A 16,510-nucleotide genomic window follows, 5' to 3' on the forward strand; every position below is an offset into this window, starting at 1 on the left:
AGAGCGAATCCACAACGGTGAAGTTGCGCGCTCTTGTTCGCGCATCTACGCGTCTTCGCTCCTGCGAGAAGTGCGCCGATCGTGCGCGCTGGAGAGACATCTGAGGCCTGCGCATACGCACCACCTGAGAAGGAGTGGGGGAGGGCGTGAGATCATTTAGCGCCAAGAAAATGCGTCTTTCCTGCGTCTATCACTCATGCGAAGGAGAGAGACCCCCCCACACACACACACACACACCGCTACAAAATGAAAAAACGAGAAGCATCCGAGCGTCACAAACGCCTCCATATACACACAGCAGCAGGAAAGATAAAAGATGTCCACTGAAGTAGTGCGTACCCAGGAAAGCAGGAGAGAGATAATGATGATGCGAAGAACGGAAAGAAAAACAGGGACGTACACACCCAATGAAAAGAAGACGAGCGACTCAAGAAGAGGGAGGAGAAAGCAGCGAGCATATGCGCCAGCGTATCAGAAGAAAAAGCGAAGGCAACGCAGAAGAGCGGAACATGTCTCACCGTTGGCTCAACCCACCCACACGCCGAATAAAAAGATGCGCGCCACACAGTCCTCTTCATCGCCTTGCATTGCCGTCCCCACTGCTCCCGTGCGCAGGCAGCGAAGACGAACGTTCGCATTCGTCTTCCATGCGAGAAGTCACATCTGCACCGGTCGCCTACACGCGCACCCTTCCCATCTTCCGTGCCTCTCACTCGGCACGGCGACGGACGCGCAAGGGAAGACGGCAAAAAGGAGTGCGTGAGGGCGTAAATAGGGCCGGTGCTACCAGGAGAACGGGCTCGTCAGAAGGGGCAGCATCGGCGACGGCCAGAAAGTTGCGCGGCCCGTGGAAGAGACAGGCAAAGACGTCCTGGCAGAAGAGGCTGGAGGAAGTCGCGGACAGACAACACAGCAGAGGTGAACAGTCCCTCCATCCACTAACAGCTGCCGATCCTTTGGTCAACGAAAAAGAAAACTTCGTTTCTGCGAGTGGCAGCAGCGGCACAGGGAGGGAGAGAGAGAAAGAGGCAGCCCCGTGTCCGCACAACGCTCGATGCGCAAGCAACGCGAGGCGGAGGCGGAGGGAGGGGAGAAACAGACACAGACAGACGCACAGGAACGTACAGTGCTCAAGCAAAACTGCACTTCTGAGTGAAACAATACGGCGACAGTGCGATCTGCTCTGCTGCCCGGCTCATGCACAGCACCCCCGTGCACGGTCTACGCACTGGCCGAGGGCCTACACGAAGAAGCTAAAGTACACGGTGGAAACGGTGCCAAAGACAATGGAAACAACACCGCAGATAAGCAGGAAGTAAGTGGCGAGGTAGTACCAGATACCCACCTTCTTGAGGTTCCAGCTGCCAGCGTACATGACAAACAACGCCGGGAATACAAACCCAATGAAGCCGCCAGAGAGAGCGCCGGCAAGTCCAAAGACGATGTTGATATCGGGTACGAACAAGCCGAGGATGAGAGCGCCGATGGCCATCGGCACACTCACCAGGGTGTGCTTCCAGTACGGCATCGTCTCCACGTCCCAGTGCATCACCTGGAACAGCGCCGTGCGGCAGGCGAGCATGTCCAGCGAGAATGAGGCGCACAGCTTTACGATGATGCCGGGAAAGACAACGAAGAAGATGGGGCTTTGGTAGGGGCTGTACCTTTCCAGGATGTTGCCCTTCAGAGAAGGCCCGAAATCTGCGTAGCCGAAGAAGCCAGTGAGGAAGTAGAGCGTTGCACAGATACTGCAGCTCAGGATGGCCTGAAGTGTGATCATGCGAGTTGTTCTCTCGGTGTTCTCGACGATAATACGGCCAACGTTCACCTGGCACAGGTAGCTGAAGCAGAAGATGGACAACCCCGAGACGGCTTCATTGCCGGGACGCACCATAACGAGGTCCTTGCGGATGCCGTCCTTCAACCCGTACACGATGGAGTGATAGATGGCGCAGATGACAAAAAACACAATGAAGAAGACACCGACGGCGGACATGTAGCGGAGGGAGTTGATCTTCTTGGGCAGCACCAGCGGCAGCATAAATAGCAACCAGACGCCGCTCATGATGCAGCGACGGCCGCTCTTCTCCTGCAGGAATGGTGGCACCTTAGGGTGCGCGAAGATCGGCTTGAGGATGTCGCCAATGGCGATGACGAAGCCCACCGAAGCACCGAAGCAGAGTATCCACATGAGCACGGCCGCAACGATGTCACCACCACGACCGAAGAGAGCGCGGGCAAGTCCCTCGAAGCTGTAGATGCCGGTCTTCTCCATGGCGTTAGACAACAACGTGATGGAGAGCACGGTAAGACTGGTTATGATCACGAGGTAAAACACCGCCATGATTATCCCCGATGTGTTGAAGGCGGACGGGATCGACATAATACCGGCACCAAGCGTCACACACGCCAGGTTGACTGCGCCAGAGAGCAGGCCACCGTGCGGGATGATGGCGTTGAAGATACGAGAGAAGATGTTTCGCCGCGCCCGTCTTTTCGCACCCCTCACCTCGTCCGGTGCCTGAGAGCTTGGGAGTGGCTGGCCCTCGGTATCTCGGTCAACGCCGTTTTGCATAGGAAGATCTGGGCACTCGTAAAGGAGCTTCCGGCCGCCACCGCAGGAGAATTCATCGTCCACGTCCACCCATTTGGGGTCCATATCCCCCAGTGCTGCCGCAGGCGCTTCATGGCAATCGCTGCGACAATGTCCTTTCAGCTCCACCTCATCCTTGCCAAGCGTGTGGGACAGTGGCACACGGTTGCCAGGCATGTTAGGCGTGCGCGTGTGACTTTTCCGGTTGGATTAGCGTGCTAGCGCTGTATGGAGATGTCGAGCTTTCGAGAGAGGCAGCGAGGCGGTCACAGTTTTCCGGGTGGCACTTGAATGTCGGTAACGCCAGGGCAGGAAAAAAGAGGCGACGCGATAAGCAAGAGACAGTGCGAGCGAGTGATCCGATAGCGAACAACGAACCAACACACAAAAAAGGAAGGGTGCTAACCTCTTTACGTTTCTATATATATATATATCTGTGTGTGCGTGGTTTGTGCCTTGACTGGTTCAGCACCCTAGTAGTGTACGATGGTAAGGAGGGGGTCGGTGGGTGGGAAGAACGGACGTTTTGGCCTACCAGTACGTCCGTTTCGTATTCACGGAAATGCTTGTGGCTGTGTAGTACAAGAGCAAGAGTGAGAGAGAGACACAAACATGTGGTGCTTCATGTTGTTTTAGATTTTGGCCGACTCGTTGTTCTCGCCGACAGAATGGCGGGCAACTGCGAAGAAGGGAAGGATAGAAAGAAAACCAAGCCGTAGTGAATCCTCCGCTGTGAGGGGTCCACAAAAACACACAGGAAAAACAAGCAAACAAGAGAGGATGCGCTGACGCTCACCGTGTTGTAAATGCCCCCCACCCACCCACCTACCCACCCCCCAACCCCGCTCCTCCTCTTCCGCCTTTCCTCTTCCTTCGTGTCTGTGTCGCAGCTCCGAGGCGCGCACAGATGACGAATGCGTGTATGAGCCGTGCTCGCGATGGCGTGAGGCGACAGCGGGGTAGAGGAAGGAAGGGAAGGCAGGGACACACACACACACAAAATAGACCCAAACCAAATGGATCACCGTAGCGCCGTGTATGCCGTGGTGAGCTCGGAAAAGACGCAGACTCGGGAAACAAACAAGGAGAAAGACGAGAGAGAGGAGAGACAGCACAAAACAACCAACAACGTGTGCGTGCAATGAAAGGGAGCGGATGCGGAAGAAGGACCTCGTTTGTGTGCTGCGCTGTGGTGTTGTCTTTTTGGTAGGTGCATGTTCGTGTGTGTGCCATGGGATAAAGAGACACGTACACACATGTGCGTACAGGCATGGCCGCACGTACACTCAGGCGCAGAAGCCAGGCAGAAAGGGATGCGCAAGAGAGAGCCAACGGGTGAAGAGGGTCGCATAGGCCAACTTGGATGACGCCAACACAGCGGGGGTGCTGCACCCCGCTGGGCAGAATTCCCCGAGCCTCGCTAGCAAGACCGCAAACAGCATTCTGGTCGTACAAGAGAGAAACCAGGCGATGTGATGCGGGCTGGGCGAGGAAGGGAGGGACGCCCTCCCGTGGTGTCTCTGTCACCGGCGCCCAAAGCCTCATACGCGCATGGATGGGCCCCACACACTCGTGCACTCTACCTTCGATTTGTTTGCGTTGGTGGTGCCCCCTCCGTGATACAGTCCTGATCTTGCATGCCATATATAGTGGTGGTGGTGGGGAGATTGTCCCCGTAATCGCGCATCCACTGCGCGTGTGTAATGCACCCTTGGAGATACGACACGCTTCTTCACTAAGTTAAAAAAGAGGGCCTGTGTAGAACGTCAGGCCCTCTTTGCAGAGGGAAGGCCTTAGGCTCGGCAGAATAAGGTGAGAGGCGCGACACGCATCCGCCCACTCCGCAACGACGGAGATGATATGCAGATATACACACACGGCCTTTGATCGTCTGTCTTTACACTGGATCGATCAACTTTACAGAAGAAAGTTAGAAGACGAAAGCGGTGAAAGGAAAAGAGGGGCACACGGGAAAAGAGACATGCCAGCGGTCCAGTTAAGCACAAACACGACGAGGTCACTGCCGCCGTGTCTGGCGGTACGATAGTGGGAGTCCGGGGTGGGGTAGGAAGCGACACGCTGAGCCACAGTTGCCTTGGTGTGGAGGAGAGAGAGAGAGAGAGCTGTTGGAGAAGACCGATATCATCGTGGCCAACGTCCACTGCCCACCCTCACTTCCGAAAAGAGAAAACGGGTAGCGTAAACGGACAGAAGACTGAAAAACGCGATGAGCCCGTGCCCGGCATTCACGCACACGCAGCGATGCTGCACAGGGCGCATCGTCGTGAGCGTCAGCCAGCGCCACGAGTGAAAGGCACAGAGAGAGAAAGAAAGAAGACCGAAAAAGAAAAAAAAGTCGTCGCCGACACGCGAAGGAAAAAAAACGGAAAAGCGAAAGACGTCTCTGCTCAGCCTGGCGCTTCTACGTCACGCCCATTCGAGTAGCACCGTGCTTGTATGTCTGGAGAGAGACTCCCACGCTAACCATACACCTCCGTATGCCTCGTGTTCTCCACATCCGCTCTCTCTCTTCCACATCTCATCTCGAAGGTTATCGTGGCTGCTTGACTAGAAGAGCGCAGTTCACGTCCATTCACCGCCGTTTTAGGGGGATCGCGCACATGCTTCACGAATGTACAGTTCATGGGAAGAGGGAAAGGGGAGACACACGCACGCTCAGCAGTACTCGGTGCGGGCCTACAAGAGAAGAAAACGACACGCAAAAAAATGAAAGTAAACACCCACGCTTCTGTTCCTTCCCACGTCTCCTCCCCCATGTGCGTCGCTTACGAGACGAAAGATCTCTGGGAGGTGCTGTAGATGGTGGTGACGGTGCCAAAGACCACTGAAACAACACCTCCGACGAGCAGCAGGTGCGTGGCCACGTAGTTCAGCAGGCCAACTTCGCGCAGGTTGAAGTCACCAGTGTACATATAGAACAGCGCTGGCATAATCATGCCGATGATGCCACCGCAAAAGGAGCCCAGCAGTCCCAGGACGGTGTTGACGGTCGGGATAAAGAGACCGCAAAGCAGCGCGGCTGTCGCCGGAACGGCCATGACGAGGCAGTGCTTCCAGTACGGCACCTCCTCCGGCGTCCAGCGAAAGAAGTGGTAGAGGGCGTCACGGAACGGGATCATATGGAGGGCGAAGGCAACGCAGATCTTGATGACGATGCCAATGTAGCCGACCGCCATGTAGGGCTCCTTGATGGGGTCGTACAGGGAGAGCACCGAGTCTCGCACTTTGGAGCCGAAATCCGCGTAGCCGAAGATGCCCGAGAGGATGTAGAGCAGCACGCACATGCCAGTGGCGATGGTTGTGTAGAGGGTAAAGTGGAGCACCGTCTTGTGCTGCATCTCAAAGAAGATGTCGTAGGCGTTCAGCTGCACCATCAAACTGAAGAGAAACACGCCGAGGCCCTCCAGCGCCTCGTTGCCAGTGCGCATCATGCGCATCTCGCTTCGAATCGATGGGTTGTGCAGCCCATGCGTGGCGGAGTGCCCAATCATGCATGCCACAAAGTACACAATGAAGAGCACACCAAAGGTGGACACGTAGCGCAACGAGTTCACCTTCTTGGGAAACACGAGCGGCAACATGAAGGTGAGCCACACCACCGACGTTATGATGCGGTTGCCCTGCTTTGTCTTCAGGAACGCAGGCGCGCTCGGGGCATTCAGGATGGGGCTCAGCAGCGTGCTCGTTGCGATGATGTACGCGACAGACCCACCGAAGCACTGGATGATGATGAGCACAGCGAGAAAGTAGTCGGCGCCGCGGCCGAGCAGCACACGCGCCGACTGGGCATAGGTCCGAAGCCCTGTCTTGACCATCACCTTCGCCAGAAGGTTCATGGAGTAGATTGTGCCAGCCGCAGCCAGGATGAGGTAGACGCAGGACATGATCACCCCGCTCAGGTTGAAGCCGGAGGGGATGGAGATGATGCCGGCACCGAGAGTGGCGGAGGCAAGGTTGAAGGTGGTGGCGAGGAAGCCGCCAAATGGCACGACCACGTTGAAGTAGAAACGCAGCACGTGAATCGCCTTGCGCAACGTCCCGGGCGGCTTTGGCGGATGCTGGTCAGCTTCGTCGCCCTCCTCCCCGCTTTCCAACACGCGTTTTAGGTGACTGCCCCCGTGCGTGTCATCGTTCTTGTGCAACCGATGCCCATCCAGAAGCACCTCCGACACGCCAAGCGGCTCCATGTCGATGTTAGACAAGTTGATGCTCATGCGGCGACTGTAGTCGTCCTCCTTGAGATTCTCACCGTTATCGTGCATCGACCGCGGCTGCGAAAAGACGGAAACACTGCGGGGGGCGGTTTCCTGCTGCTGATCATCCTCGCGCTGGTGCAGGCCTTGTGCATTGCTCACCAACGGCGCTCTGTCGGGGGGATTCGGCGTGCTCATGCTTGTGTCGTGGGAGAGAGAGAAACCAAAAAAAAAGTCGCGCGAGACGGTGCAGAAAAACAAGAGAAAATACGCCTATGCAGAGCAGGCGAGACGGATCGGAAGCAGAGGAAGCTCACAGCAGAAGCTGCATTTACAGCAGGATGTCGGTGTGCGGTGGGTGAGCGCGAGCGTGGCATGCAGCGAAGAGAGGGAGAAATGGAATAGGGCCAGAGGGAGGTGGAGAACAGAGCAGAGAGAGCATCATGCATGTGCTATCGGGGGCGGGGGGAGGGGCCACTGCCGACCTGGAAGTGTTTTTCAGGCACTCAAGAGGACGGCGCCGTGGCTGTCACACAGGACCCACGGTACAACAGGCATGGGTGCGCGAACGATGCGCGCCCGCCTCAACCATGCCTGCCTGGGCATCGTCTCTTCAGCGGAATGCAACGTCTCCTACATGCACTGCCGGTCCAAGGAAAGAGAGATGAAGAGAAGCAACAAAGACACACACACACACACACACACACACCACTGCACAGGTGGAGACATACAGATACACCCGATTGCCCGCCTCGGGTATCTTGGCGCTCGTCTTCTGCTCGCAGTTCGGCGAAGAGGGCTTCCACATTTTGCTTCCGTTTTACGGGTGTTTGACCCCCTCGTCTTCGATTTCCACGCACACCTGCGGCTCACCTCTGATGTCTACACATCAACGTACTAGGCTTGTGCGCCACATTCTGAAAGGGGAATGGGCGAGGCCACGAGGAGCGTGGCCGCCGCCTCGCTGCAGACGGTCGCGAGGGAGAAACAAGGAGGGACAAGGTGAAGTTTCTTGTTCTCTTTGTGTTGCGTGTCTCTGCCGGTCCACGGACACGTGGTTGTGAGAGCTGACGTGTGTGCACCTTCACACAGCGAAACAAGAAACAAGGTAAGTAACAAAAGGCATTGCAAGCGTGAAGGCTAGAGGCGCATAGAAGAGACAGAGACGGCGGGGCACAGAGAGGTTACGTATATGGCGGTAGGGCCCTCGGCCCTTCCGCTGCATCGCACACGGGGAGCCTCCTCCCCTCCCCCTCCACCCATCCAAAAAAAAAGGCTCCTTGCTCTCCGCTCCTCCTCTACAACCGCCTGCGCCTGCCGTTGGTCCGACTTTATGTCGACTTTTCACACTGCCTTCTTGAGGCTCTTCGCCGACTCCTCCGAGGGCAGCCCCTCGGCCTGGAAGGTGCCAAACACCCAGTCCCAGAGCATGATGTACTGCCCAAAGTTGACGCGCGGCTGCCGGTGGTGGTAGTCGTGTGCCTTCACGTTGAACAAGTACGGAATGTGTAAGTCCACGCGGGTGTGGTTCAGGCTGGCGAGAGTGCCGCCAAGAAAGATGAAGATGATAGCCGTCAGTGCGTGCACCTGGCCCACGGGCGTCAAGCGTGTCAGCAGGTACAGCGCCAGCAGGTGCAGGTACTCGCCCGAGACGTACTCGATTGGGTTATCATTGATGGCGTCGGTGTTGCCGCGAAAGGGAGACATCTGCCGATGATGATGCTTGTGAATGAGGGAGTAGATGGGGGGCCAGTGAAGGGTCCAGTGGAACAGTGTGTAGAAGAAGTCGTAGAGAATGAAGAGCGCCGGCAGGTGTACCGGCAGCCACAGCACCGACCGCACCACGGCAGGGCCGTCCAGGAAGTCGGGTGACATGCGGCTCACCTCTGTGTTGCGGATGAACTGGTACGTGTGGTACACGAAGACGGCGGTCACCGCCTTGGCAAAACCAACGTACAACTTGTCCTTCACCGTCAGCTTCTCTAGAGGCTTCACACGCTCGGGAATGCGCCCCTTCACCACCGCCGCGATGACAGGGATGACGACGCTGCTGTACACACCGAAGCTCACAAAGATGATTCCCAGAAACGCGGCCTGGATGCCGTACTTCTGCGCCGGCGTCAGCGCCTCCATGTCGAAGGAGGCCATCTTGGCGTAGAGAGGCTCCATGGCGTAGAGGTTGGTGTGTGAGTGAGCCTCTAGTCGCTTCTATCGAAGGAGAGGGAGGAGGAGGGGGGGGTGTAAGCGAGAAGCGTCCTCGAGAGGCACACGCACACGCAGAGAGAGAGAGAGGCTGGCTGCTGCGTAATGCGAGTGACTATGTTTGCCGCGTTTTCTTTTTTCCTGAGCAGGAAGCGCTTCTCTGGCGCACGATGAACAGAGGGTGGATGCAGGGGGAGGAAAGGACTGGGATGGAGAAGAGGCGACGCGGGAGGAGATGTGCAGCCAGAGACGGGGTGGCATGAACACTGCCGGTGTCTCTCTCTCCCCGTGTAGCGGAGGATTCACAACAGGCGGCGGCACAAGCATCCTTTGATCCTTCATCTTCGCCTAACAAGGGAGAGAGCGAGGGACGCCTTCATTATTAGTATGGCGTTTTCTTTGTTCTTGAGCTACGCTGCCGTGGAGAGGAGCGTCATCGACTCGTTGCCTCTCGTATGCATGTGCACACGTGTACAGGTAGGCACCGCCACCAAGCCCAATGTAAACAGCCGTCCTTGTGACGCCTTTGAGGCTCACAAGTCATCCCGAAACTCAGCGTTAAGGTTCTCCTCATGAGACGACGGCGGCGAAACCTCTTGCACAGTTTCTGCTGGGGCTGGGGAGTCCATCGCCACGGGCTCTTCTGCCTCGTAAGGTGCTGGCGGCGAGACATGCACCTCTGAAAGAGGCGGCGCGGCAGTGGTCACTGGCCCAGTCGCCGAGGCGACAGTGCTTTGGGGAGGAGATGCGCGGCTGTCGTGGGTGCAGAGCCGATGTCTGCGATACACCGTCGGCTTTGGCACAACGCTAATGAGCAGCAACACGCAGCCCGTCACCGCGATGATGGACGCCATCACAAGCACTTGCTTGAGAAAGGCCCACATTGGCTGTAGCACCGTGCGCCACAGGATGGGCATGCCCGGCACGAACCTTAGCGTCCACGGAACACGCGCCGCCTCGGCCACATAGGAGACGCGATCGAGTTCGTGCATGTGGGCCTGACCCTTGGCCACGCCATCCGACAAAAGGTCGGCGGCGGACTTCATCTTCGCCTTCTCCTGCTCCATCAGCGCGCTCATCTGCAGAGCGCCGTCTTTCATCTGGTGAATGGCTTGCTGGATGTCCTCCATGATGCGGTCCTCTGCGGTGATGGCGGCACCGACAGCAGAGGACGTGCCGAACGGATACCCCGCAAAGGACGCCGCAGCGCTGGTTCTTCTCTCCCTGAAACCGGGTTCCTCTTTCGTCTGGGCTACGCTCCCTCGCACCAGTGACGAGTCCTGCACGTCAGCTCCAGCAGGAGAGGCGCCTTCGATGAAGTGCACTGCAGCCGGCGGAATGCACGCTGCATGAGGCGGCACAACATCCACGTAGATGTGGCACTTCCTACTGAAGGAGGTCGCAGCGACAGCGGTGAGGCCGCACTCGAGCGTACGAGGGGCAGTGCCCACACAACTGACAGGGAGATGCGCAAGTGTGGGGGTTTGCGAGAGATACTGCGCCAGAAGCCGCTGTGCAGCGTCGGCATCCTGCAGAAGGTGGGTGAGACGCCCTGGCAGCTCTTGCCGGTAGTACGCCCGCAGGGGAGAAGTCACATCGTCGTCTGCTGGCTCCGCCGTCTCTTGCGTGTTTCCAGTCTTAGTGAGCGATGCCTCTGCGACACGTTTCTCGAGCCGTCTGGCTTCGCGAAGAAGCTCCCCGAGACGCCGAACGCAAGAAGTACTGGCACGGCCACCTTTGTGATGGGATGGAGAAGAGCCTCCTGTCGAGGATGACATTAACAGCTCTACTTGCTTCACACATCGACCGAGACGGTGATGCAAGGCGTAGATGTCCGCAGCGAAGTGCTTTTCCGCATTATCCGATAGCAGGTGTGGCGGCGCAGATGCCTCTGAGGCTGTGAAACCCATGCTCTGAGTAGTGTGTGGGAAGGAGGAGGCGTACGTGGTCTGCCTATCAAGCGTCTAATACTGTACAGTTGCCTGTGCAGGAGCGGGGAGAAAACAGAGGAGGTGAGGAGAGCAAGGCGCACCAGTTTCCGAGAGATACACAGAAGGGGGGAGGGAAAGATAGAGATAGCTCGTGCATTGATGATGAGCATGCAAGTCTCGAGCACTCCACGGACATAGCGGCGAGCCGCAGCAGCATGCGGATGTTTGTTTTACTTCCCGCCTCGACATCTCATCACGGCGGCCTCACCACACCGTGCCCACCTTCTTTAGCGAGAACAGAGCAGTGTGAGGGGCCGGAGGCAGGGGCAGGAGCAGGGGGCTGCGCCACTTCGCCTCTTCCTCTTCACACAAACGCATACGGCACTGACTGCTGCCCACACCGTGTTCGGTTGCCGAATTCGTTCGGGAGAGCCTCGCCATTCTCCCACCTTCACGACGGCACTTCTCACCTCTCTTCGACCATGGTCGTCTCCATCTCTGCTGTGTAGGCGGTCGTCAAGTATCGCGCGTAGCTCATCACCGCCTTGAGAGCCTCGCGATTCTTTTCAGCTTGCAGCACCGCCACACAGCCCACCTTGCTGCCCTTCGCGTACAGCGCGTAGGAGAGTCGTTGGCGTGACAGGCAGGACACGCAGAGGGGCGGTGCTCGGGTGCTGTGGCCGTTGAAGCGTGCGACGGTGTCCCGCTCGGCAGGACCGGTAACTCCGCAGAGCTGCTGCACAAGCTGAACAGCTTCGTGCAGCGTCTGGAACGCCTTCTTCCGTGTTGATTTGCTTGCTGGACGCGCAGAGGGCGAGGCCGTCCGATGAACACCAGGCGCGGTGACTGAGGGCTGAGGTGGTGGTGGTGGTGGTGCCGAGACGGGAACCTCGATCGCTTCGACATCTGTCGCCAGTAGAACAAGCCGCACGCGCCCCGCCTTTAGACACTTCAGCACCTCCTGAAAGCCCACAACGTATCGCTGCCTCGCCTTGAACTGCAGCGGCTGCTTCTGCTTCAAGTCGCGTTGCTCCTTGTAGAGACCCTGCAGCAGCGTGAAGCAGAGGTCATCAAGCGCGTCGGTGAGTACGTTCGTGCAGTAGGCTGCAGCGAAGAGCGAGGACTTCATTGCACGCTGTGACCGCGAAAGCGCCGTGCTCGGCGGCGACGAAGACGGGGCGGGGATCATTGTTTTGCATGCGTCGGGCAAGGTGTCGAGGTCTGCTACGTCGCCATTCATGAAGTGACGCACTACCGCTTGAAGGTGCGCTTCGGCGCGCAGCTGTGGGTAGCGGCCGGTGCGCTGATCCACCCACGCGCTGCGCGGGTGTTGGCCCACACCCAGCCATGTCGAGGGTGGGTGAAAGCTCCGGTACGTATACGGCAGCGCAGCGTCGCCGGAAGAAACCGTTGTGCGCGTCTCTTGCACATCCGTACCAGTTGTATCAGACAGTGCTCGACTGACTCTACCCACATCGCTTCTCAAGGGGCCTTGTAGCGCACGGGCCTTCAACTCACGCCGCAGCCGCAGCTGGCAAGCGTGAATGCGCCTCTTCAGCCTCCCCGCCTGCCTGTATCGGCGACCCTTCATGGCCGCGTCCAGACTTGCGTAGAGTGAGTTCATCGCCGCCACGGCGCACTTGACGGCTGCCTGGGAATAGAGACACTCCCTGCGCGTGCCCACGTCAGCACAGGGGTCACCGTCACTCTCTCTGTCACTGGCCCACTCCTTTGTAGAGGATGAGGAGCTGGAGAGAACCGGAGAAGCCTCGAAGTGCTCCAGTTGTGGAACTGCACCAGCGCTGATGTGCGGCTCTGCTGTCGGCAAGCAGTCCAGCACCCACTGCCGCTGCGCGTGGATGCCGCGCTTCAGTTTCGTGAAGCGTGCGCGGTGGTTGAAGGGGGTCACGGCGTTGGGATTTGACTTTTTGTTTTTGATCCTCAGCTGATGCACCTTGCCTCCGCTTCTCGCGGCAGTGTGACGTGGCTGCGACATGCTCGCCTTGTGGAGGAGGGAGGAACACGTCTGCAGCGGCTGCGCAGTCGCCGGTGTCGACGTCAATGGAGGCGCCTTCATCGTCTTCTTGTGGATGAGCTGTTCCTGCTGTCTGGACCGCTCCAGCGACGCTTTCTGAGGGCGGGGCATGTCTCTCCATCACCGAATGGCCGTGCAGCTTGGTGTTTGAGGGCACGGTAAGTGGTGCTGGGAGCACCACGTGAGGAGGCGGGGAGGAGGATGGGTGATAAAGATGCGCCCACACACACGAGAATCGCAAAGAAAAAAAGGAATGCAAAGGAAATATACGCGAGAAGTTCTGGAGGGAAAGTCGGAGACGGCGGTGCATAGAGGGATAAGGTGTTTGCGTGAGCTGTGCCGCACCATAGTGCTACAACATCATGGGAGTCGCGCCTCTCGCCTCCCTTGCTAAGGATGGGAAACAAGGAGAAGTCAAACTCGTGCCGTGTCATGACACGCTCGCACGCGCGCACGTTACGTTGCTGCTGCACCCTGTGCTCTCATTCGTTTTGTCTCCTATGATCCGGTGCCTGTGACCGCGACGCGCGCACACACGCACCTCCCCCCTGTTATCCCCCTGCTCGGTACTGCCCTTCTGCCGCTGTGGGCGTTCTCAGTCGTCAAAACGCCAGGTCAGCCCGCACCTCAGGTGCTGGAACGTCTCCACCGGCGACACACGCAGGAACGGCATGCCGCCCGCTGCCGTTGCGGGCTCAGCGGCGGAGGAGTCAGCATTCGAGAGCCCGCTTTGCAGCCCCCACCCAAACCCGGCGCTTCCATTCACGCCTTTGCCGCTCGCTGCCTCGCCAGCGCGGGGCTGGAAGGCGGCAAACCAGCTCAACGAGCACTCGAACTTGCGAGGGACAATTTCGTTGAAGGGGGTGACGGCGAGACGAGGTATCTGCGAGGCGAAGGAGAAGCCGACAGAGGCGCGCGGGTAGTCGCTCACGCTGTCCACCATGCAAGCGTTGGCGAAGGCCGTCAGCGAGGTGCCCCTCCACCGGCTCCCAGCTGTCGGCGTCGAGTCTTCCGCGTTTCCTTCATCCATCCCCGTCCTGTTCTCTTTGGCGCCACCGGAGCTGTCGTTCTCTTGTAGTGGCGGTGCCGCAGCGCCGCGGCTCCTCTTCACGCGTGCGCTGTTTCCCGTCTGCATTCCTCCATTCAGCGTCAGCTCCGCTGAGACCAGCGAGTACCACCGCCGTGCGTGATGGAGGCCGTTGTAGTCGTTCTTGAAGCCACGTACGAGAGCGGCGTCCCACCGAGGCCCCTGAGTCGCCCAGAAGTACGGGTGCGTGCAAACTCGCTCCATCCAAGAGCCGCTTGCCTCGGCCGAAGATGGAGTAGTGTTCGCCAACTCCAAGCCTGTGCCCTCGGTGGCCACCGATGGCGGAGCCACAACAGCACCCGCCTCCAGTGGCACAACCGCGGCAGACTGGTTGCGCAGCGTCAGCGTCCACCGCGAAGACAGAGGCACCTGCACCCACGACTCCGAGCACAATTTGCCAAAGATGGTCAGGAGAGATGACTGCGCGGAGGCTGACTTCGCCGATTCTGCGCCGTTTGTGCAACCGCCCATGTGACACAGCTCCACTCCCGGCCCGCCTGACCAGCGCATGCGATAGAGACCGCGTGGCGCATCGTCGAGCGAGTGCGAGCCAGTCGCTCCGTCAGATTCGCTCGTGAAGACTCTGGCTGCAGCAGGTCGCACCCAACGCTGCCAGATCCCGGGAAGCGCAAAGTGCTGCACACTGCTGTCGTAGACGTCCTCGATACGCAGCTGGAATAATGCATCGTCTGGGCCCGCTGACGCCATCGCCTTCTTGGAATACTTCTTTGAAATGGAGGAGGGTGCGGAGACCGCGCGCTGGTGCTTCATGCCACTGTGCAGCACCGTGGCGCGGGTCGCGGAAATGAGGGTGCTGTGGCGTGGGTTGCCTTGGCTCGTCTTGACGGAGACCAAGTCCTCCAGCAGCGTCACCCGCTGCACCTTCGCCCTTTCAGGTGCATACTGACGCTCCGTGCGGGCCTGCTGGTGAGCGACAGAGACTTCCACCGTGTCCGCCCAGTTGCGGTGCTCTGGTGCCGTCGCCGGGTTGATGAGCGCATAGGTGAGGCTGTGATGCAGCCCCCCCCGCGTCGCTGATTCATCGCTCGGTTCATCACAAGTTGCACGCGCCGGCCCTGCGGCTCCCGCAGCCGGGTTGTTTTCTTCCACCTCCCAGCTCGCGCTGCCGCGCACGTAGTACGGCACACTCTGCGGGCTTTCCAGCGACTTGCCAGGAGCGCTGGAGAGCGCTTTTGGGTCACGCGTATCCACGACGGGGTGCCCCGACTGCGGAAATATGAGGAAGCGCGCCTGATCGATGCGGCTTGGCGCGCTCACATAGCCTCCCAGGAGTGGTCGCCAGCTGCGTGGGATCCACCGCTCTGCCCCGGCGGACGAGCTGGGAGTTTCGTGGTCGACGTTTTCCTCGCCCAGAACGCGGCACCAGTATGCCTGCTTCTCCTTCCGGACGGCATTTTCCAGCAGATCCTCCACTTTTGGCGTGGGGCCACCGCTGGTGGCCACTATGGCAGCCGCGGAGCTGTCCTTTGCCTTGCGCGTTTCCTTCTTGGCGCGCCTCCTCGCCTCACTATCCGCCCGGGTGCTGATGACGAGGGTGCAGGGCCCTTTCGCTCCGTTTGTGGTGTGCTCCGCACCGTTCGAGGAATACTGCTTTGCGCGATGCATCTCGACCGCCGTGGCTGGCGTGCCAGCATTCCTGCCAGGATCATGCCGGTAGCTGGCGTTCAGAGGATGAATCGGGTGCGACGGGAAGGAAAAGGCCCGCCAACGCAGCTCATCGCAGGCCACTACGTCGTTCTCGAGGCGCTGCAGGAGGGCTGAATCAATGCGCAGCTGCTTTCCTTTCGAGCCTGCAGAAGACGTCTCCACTACAGGCTTGATGTTGGCGTACTTGCGCTGCAGCCAGGAAAAGCACGCATCACGTGGCACATCTACGTAGCCAATATCGAGCTGTAATGGAATTGTGCCCGAGTCCTCTTGAGCACCAGCCGCATCCATGACCGCTGTCGTGCTCAGCGCCGATTATTGCAGCTCTGATGCCTGAGCATGAGCGAAAAGAAAAGAGGTGATTAAGACGCCTTCCTCCACACTTATGCTTGAGCGTGTAGTCCTGTGCTGTGCGGTAGAGAGAGAGAGGCGGGAGCACGTGGGTGTCATGTGCAGGGTGGGGCGAAGCAGCGCTGTTCTGCGCACGGCTACCCCCCCCGCCTTTTGCGGTTTCTCATCATCACATATCTCGCGGCTCTCCCGTCAGCGCACCCGCGGGGGCACGAGGCGGAGTCACGATTTACACAACTGTGGAGAAAGAAGGGGCAGAGCGACAGAGAGAGGCGTGTGCCCACGCCCACCGCTCCTGTTCTTCGCCCTCCTTTGGGGGCTTTTCACCTTCCCTCATCTCTGGATCGTCCATTTCTTTCGCCTTTTTTGAACAGCCGAACAAACACACCAAGCACACCACGATGCCAACACGCCAAGTGGACCTCGAGC

General features: G+C 58.8%; 6 protein-coding genes across 6 annotated transcripts; all 6 read right to left on the reverse strand.

The window, feature by feature from the left end:
- Positions 1 to 1,240: 1,240 nt before the first annotated feature.
- AAT25.2 (putative amino acid transporter aATP11) lies at positions 1,241 to 2,770 on the reverse strand (the record flags this gene model as incomplete). The annotated part of the gene is made up of 1 exon (XM_001467283.1): positions 1,241 to 2,770. One exon carries the CDS (start codon positions 2,768 to 2,770, stop codon positions 1,241 to 1,243), a length of 1,530 nt encoding a protein of 509 aa, XP_001467320.1.
- A 2,609-nt stretch (positions 2,771 to 5,379) lies between these two features.
- On the reverse strand, positions 5,380 to 7,005 carry LINJ_31_0610 (putative amino acid transporter aATP11; the record flags this gene model as incomplete). The annotated part of the gene is made up of 1 exon (XM_001467284.1): positions 5,380 to 7,005. One exon carries the CDS (start codon positions 7,003 to 7,005, stop codon positions 5,380 to 5,382), a length of 1,626 nt encoding a protein of 541 aa, XP_001467321.1.
- A 1,146-nt stretch (positions 7,006 to 8,151) lies between these two features.
- On the reverse strand, positions 8,152 to 8,976 carry LINJ_31_0620 (putative C-5 sterol desaturase; the record flags this gene model as incomplete). The annotated part of the gene is made up of 1 exon (XM_001467285.1): positions 8,152 to 8,976. The coding sequence occupies one exon, from the start codon at positions 8,974 to 8,976 to the stop codon at positions 8,152 to 8,154; it is 825 nt and encodes a 274-aa protein (XP_001467322.1).
- A 566-nt stretch (positions 8,977 to 9,542) lies between these two features.
- On the reverse strand, positions 9,543 to 10,919 carry LINJ_31_0630 (conserved hypothetical protein; the record flags this gene model as incomplete). The annotated part of the gene is made up of 1 exon (XM_001467286.1): positions 9,543 to 10,919. One exon carries the CDS (start codon positions 10,917 to 10,919, stop codon positions 9,543 to 9,545), a length of 1,377 nt encoding a protein of 458 aa, XP_001467323.1.
- A 487-nt stretch (positions 10,920 to 11,406) lies between these two features.
- On the reverse strand, positions 11,407 to 13,086 carry LINJ_31_0640 (conserved hypothetical protein; the record flags this gene model as incomplete). Its single annotated transcript, XM_001467287.1, has 1 exon — positions 11,407 to 13,086. One exon carries the CDS (start codon positions 13,084 to 13,086, stop codon positions 11,407 to 11,409), a length of 1,680 nt encoding a protein of 559 aa, XP_001467324.1.
- Positions 13,087 to 13,570: 484 nt separating this feature from the next.
- LINJ_31_0650 (conserved hypothetical protein) lies at positions 13,571 to 16,021 on the reverse strand (the record flags this gene model as incomplete). Its single annotated transcript, XM_001467288.1, has 1 exon — positions 13,571 to 16,021. The coding sequence occupies one exon, from the start codon at positions 16,019 to 16,021 to the stop codon at positions 13,571 to 13,573; it is 2,451 nt and encodes an 816-aa protein (XP_001467325.1).
- Positions 16,022 to 16,510: the final 489 nt, after the last annotated feature.

This window comes from Leishmania infantum, chromosome 31 (genome assembly GCF_000002875.2).
Source record: "Leishmania infantum JPCM5 genome chromosome 31".
NCBI classification, from domain to species: domain Eukaryota; phylum Euglenozoa; class Kinetoplastea; order Trypanosomatida; family Trypanosomatidae; genus Leishmania; species Leishmania infantum.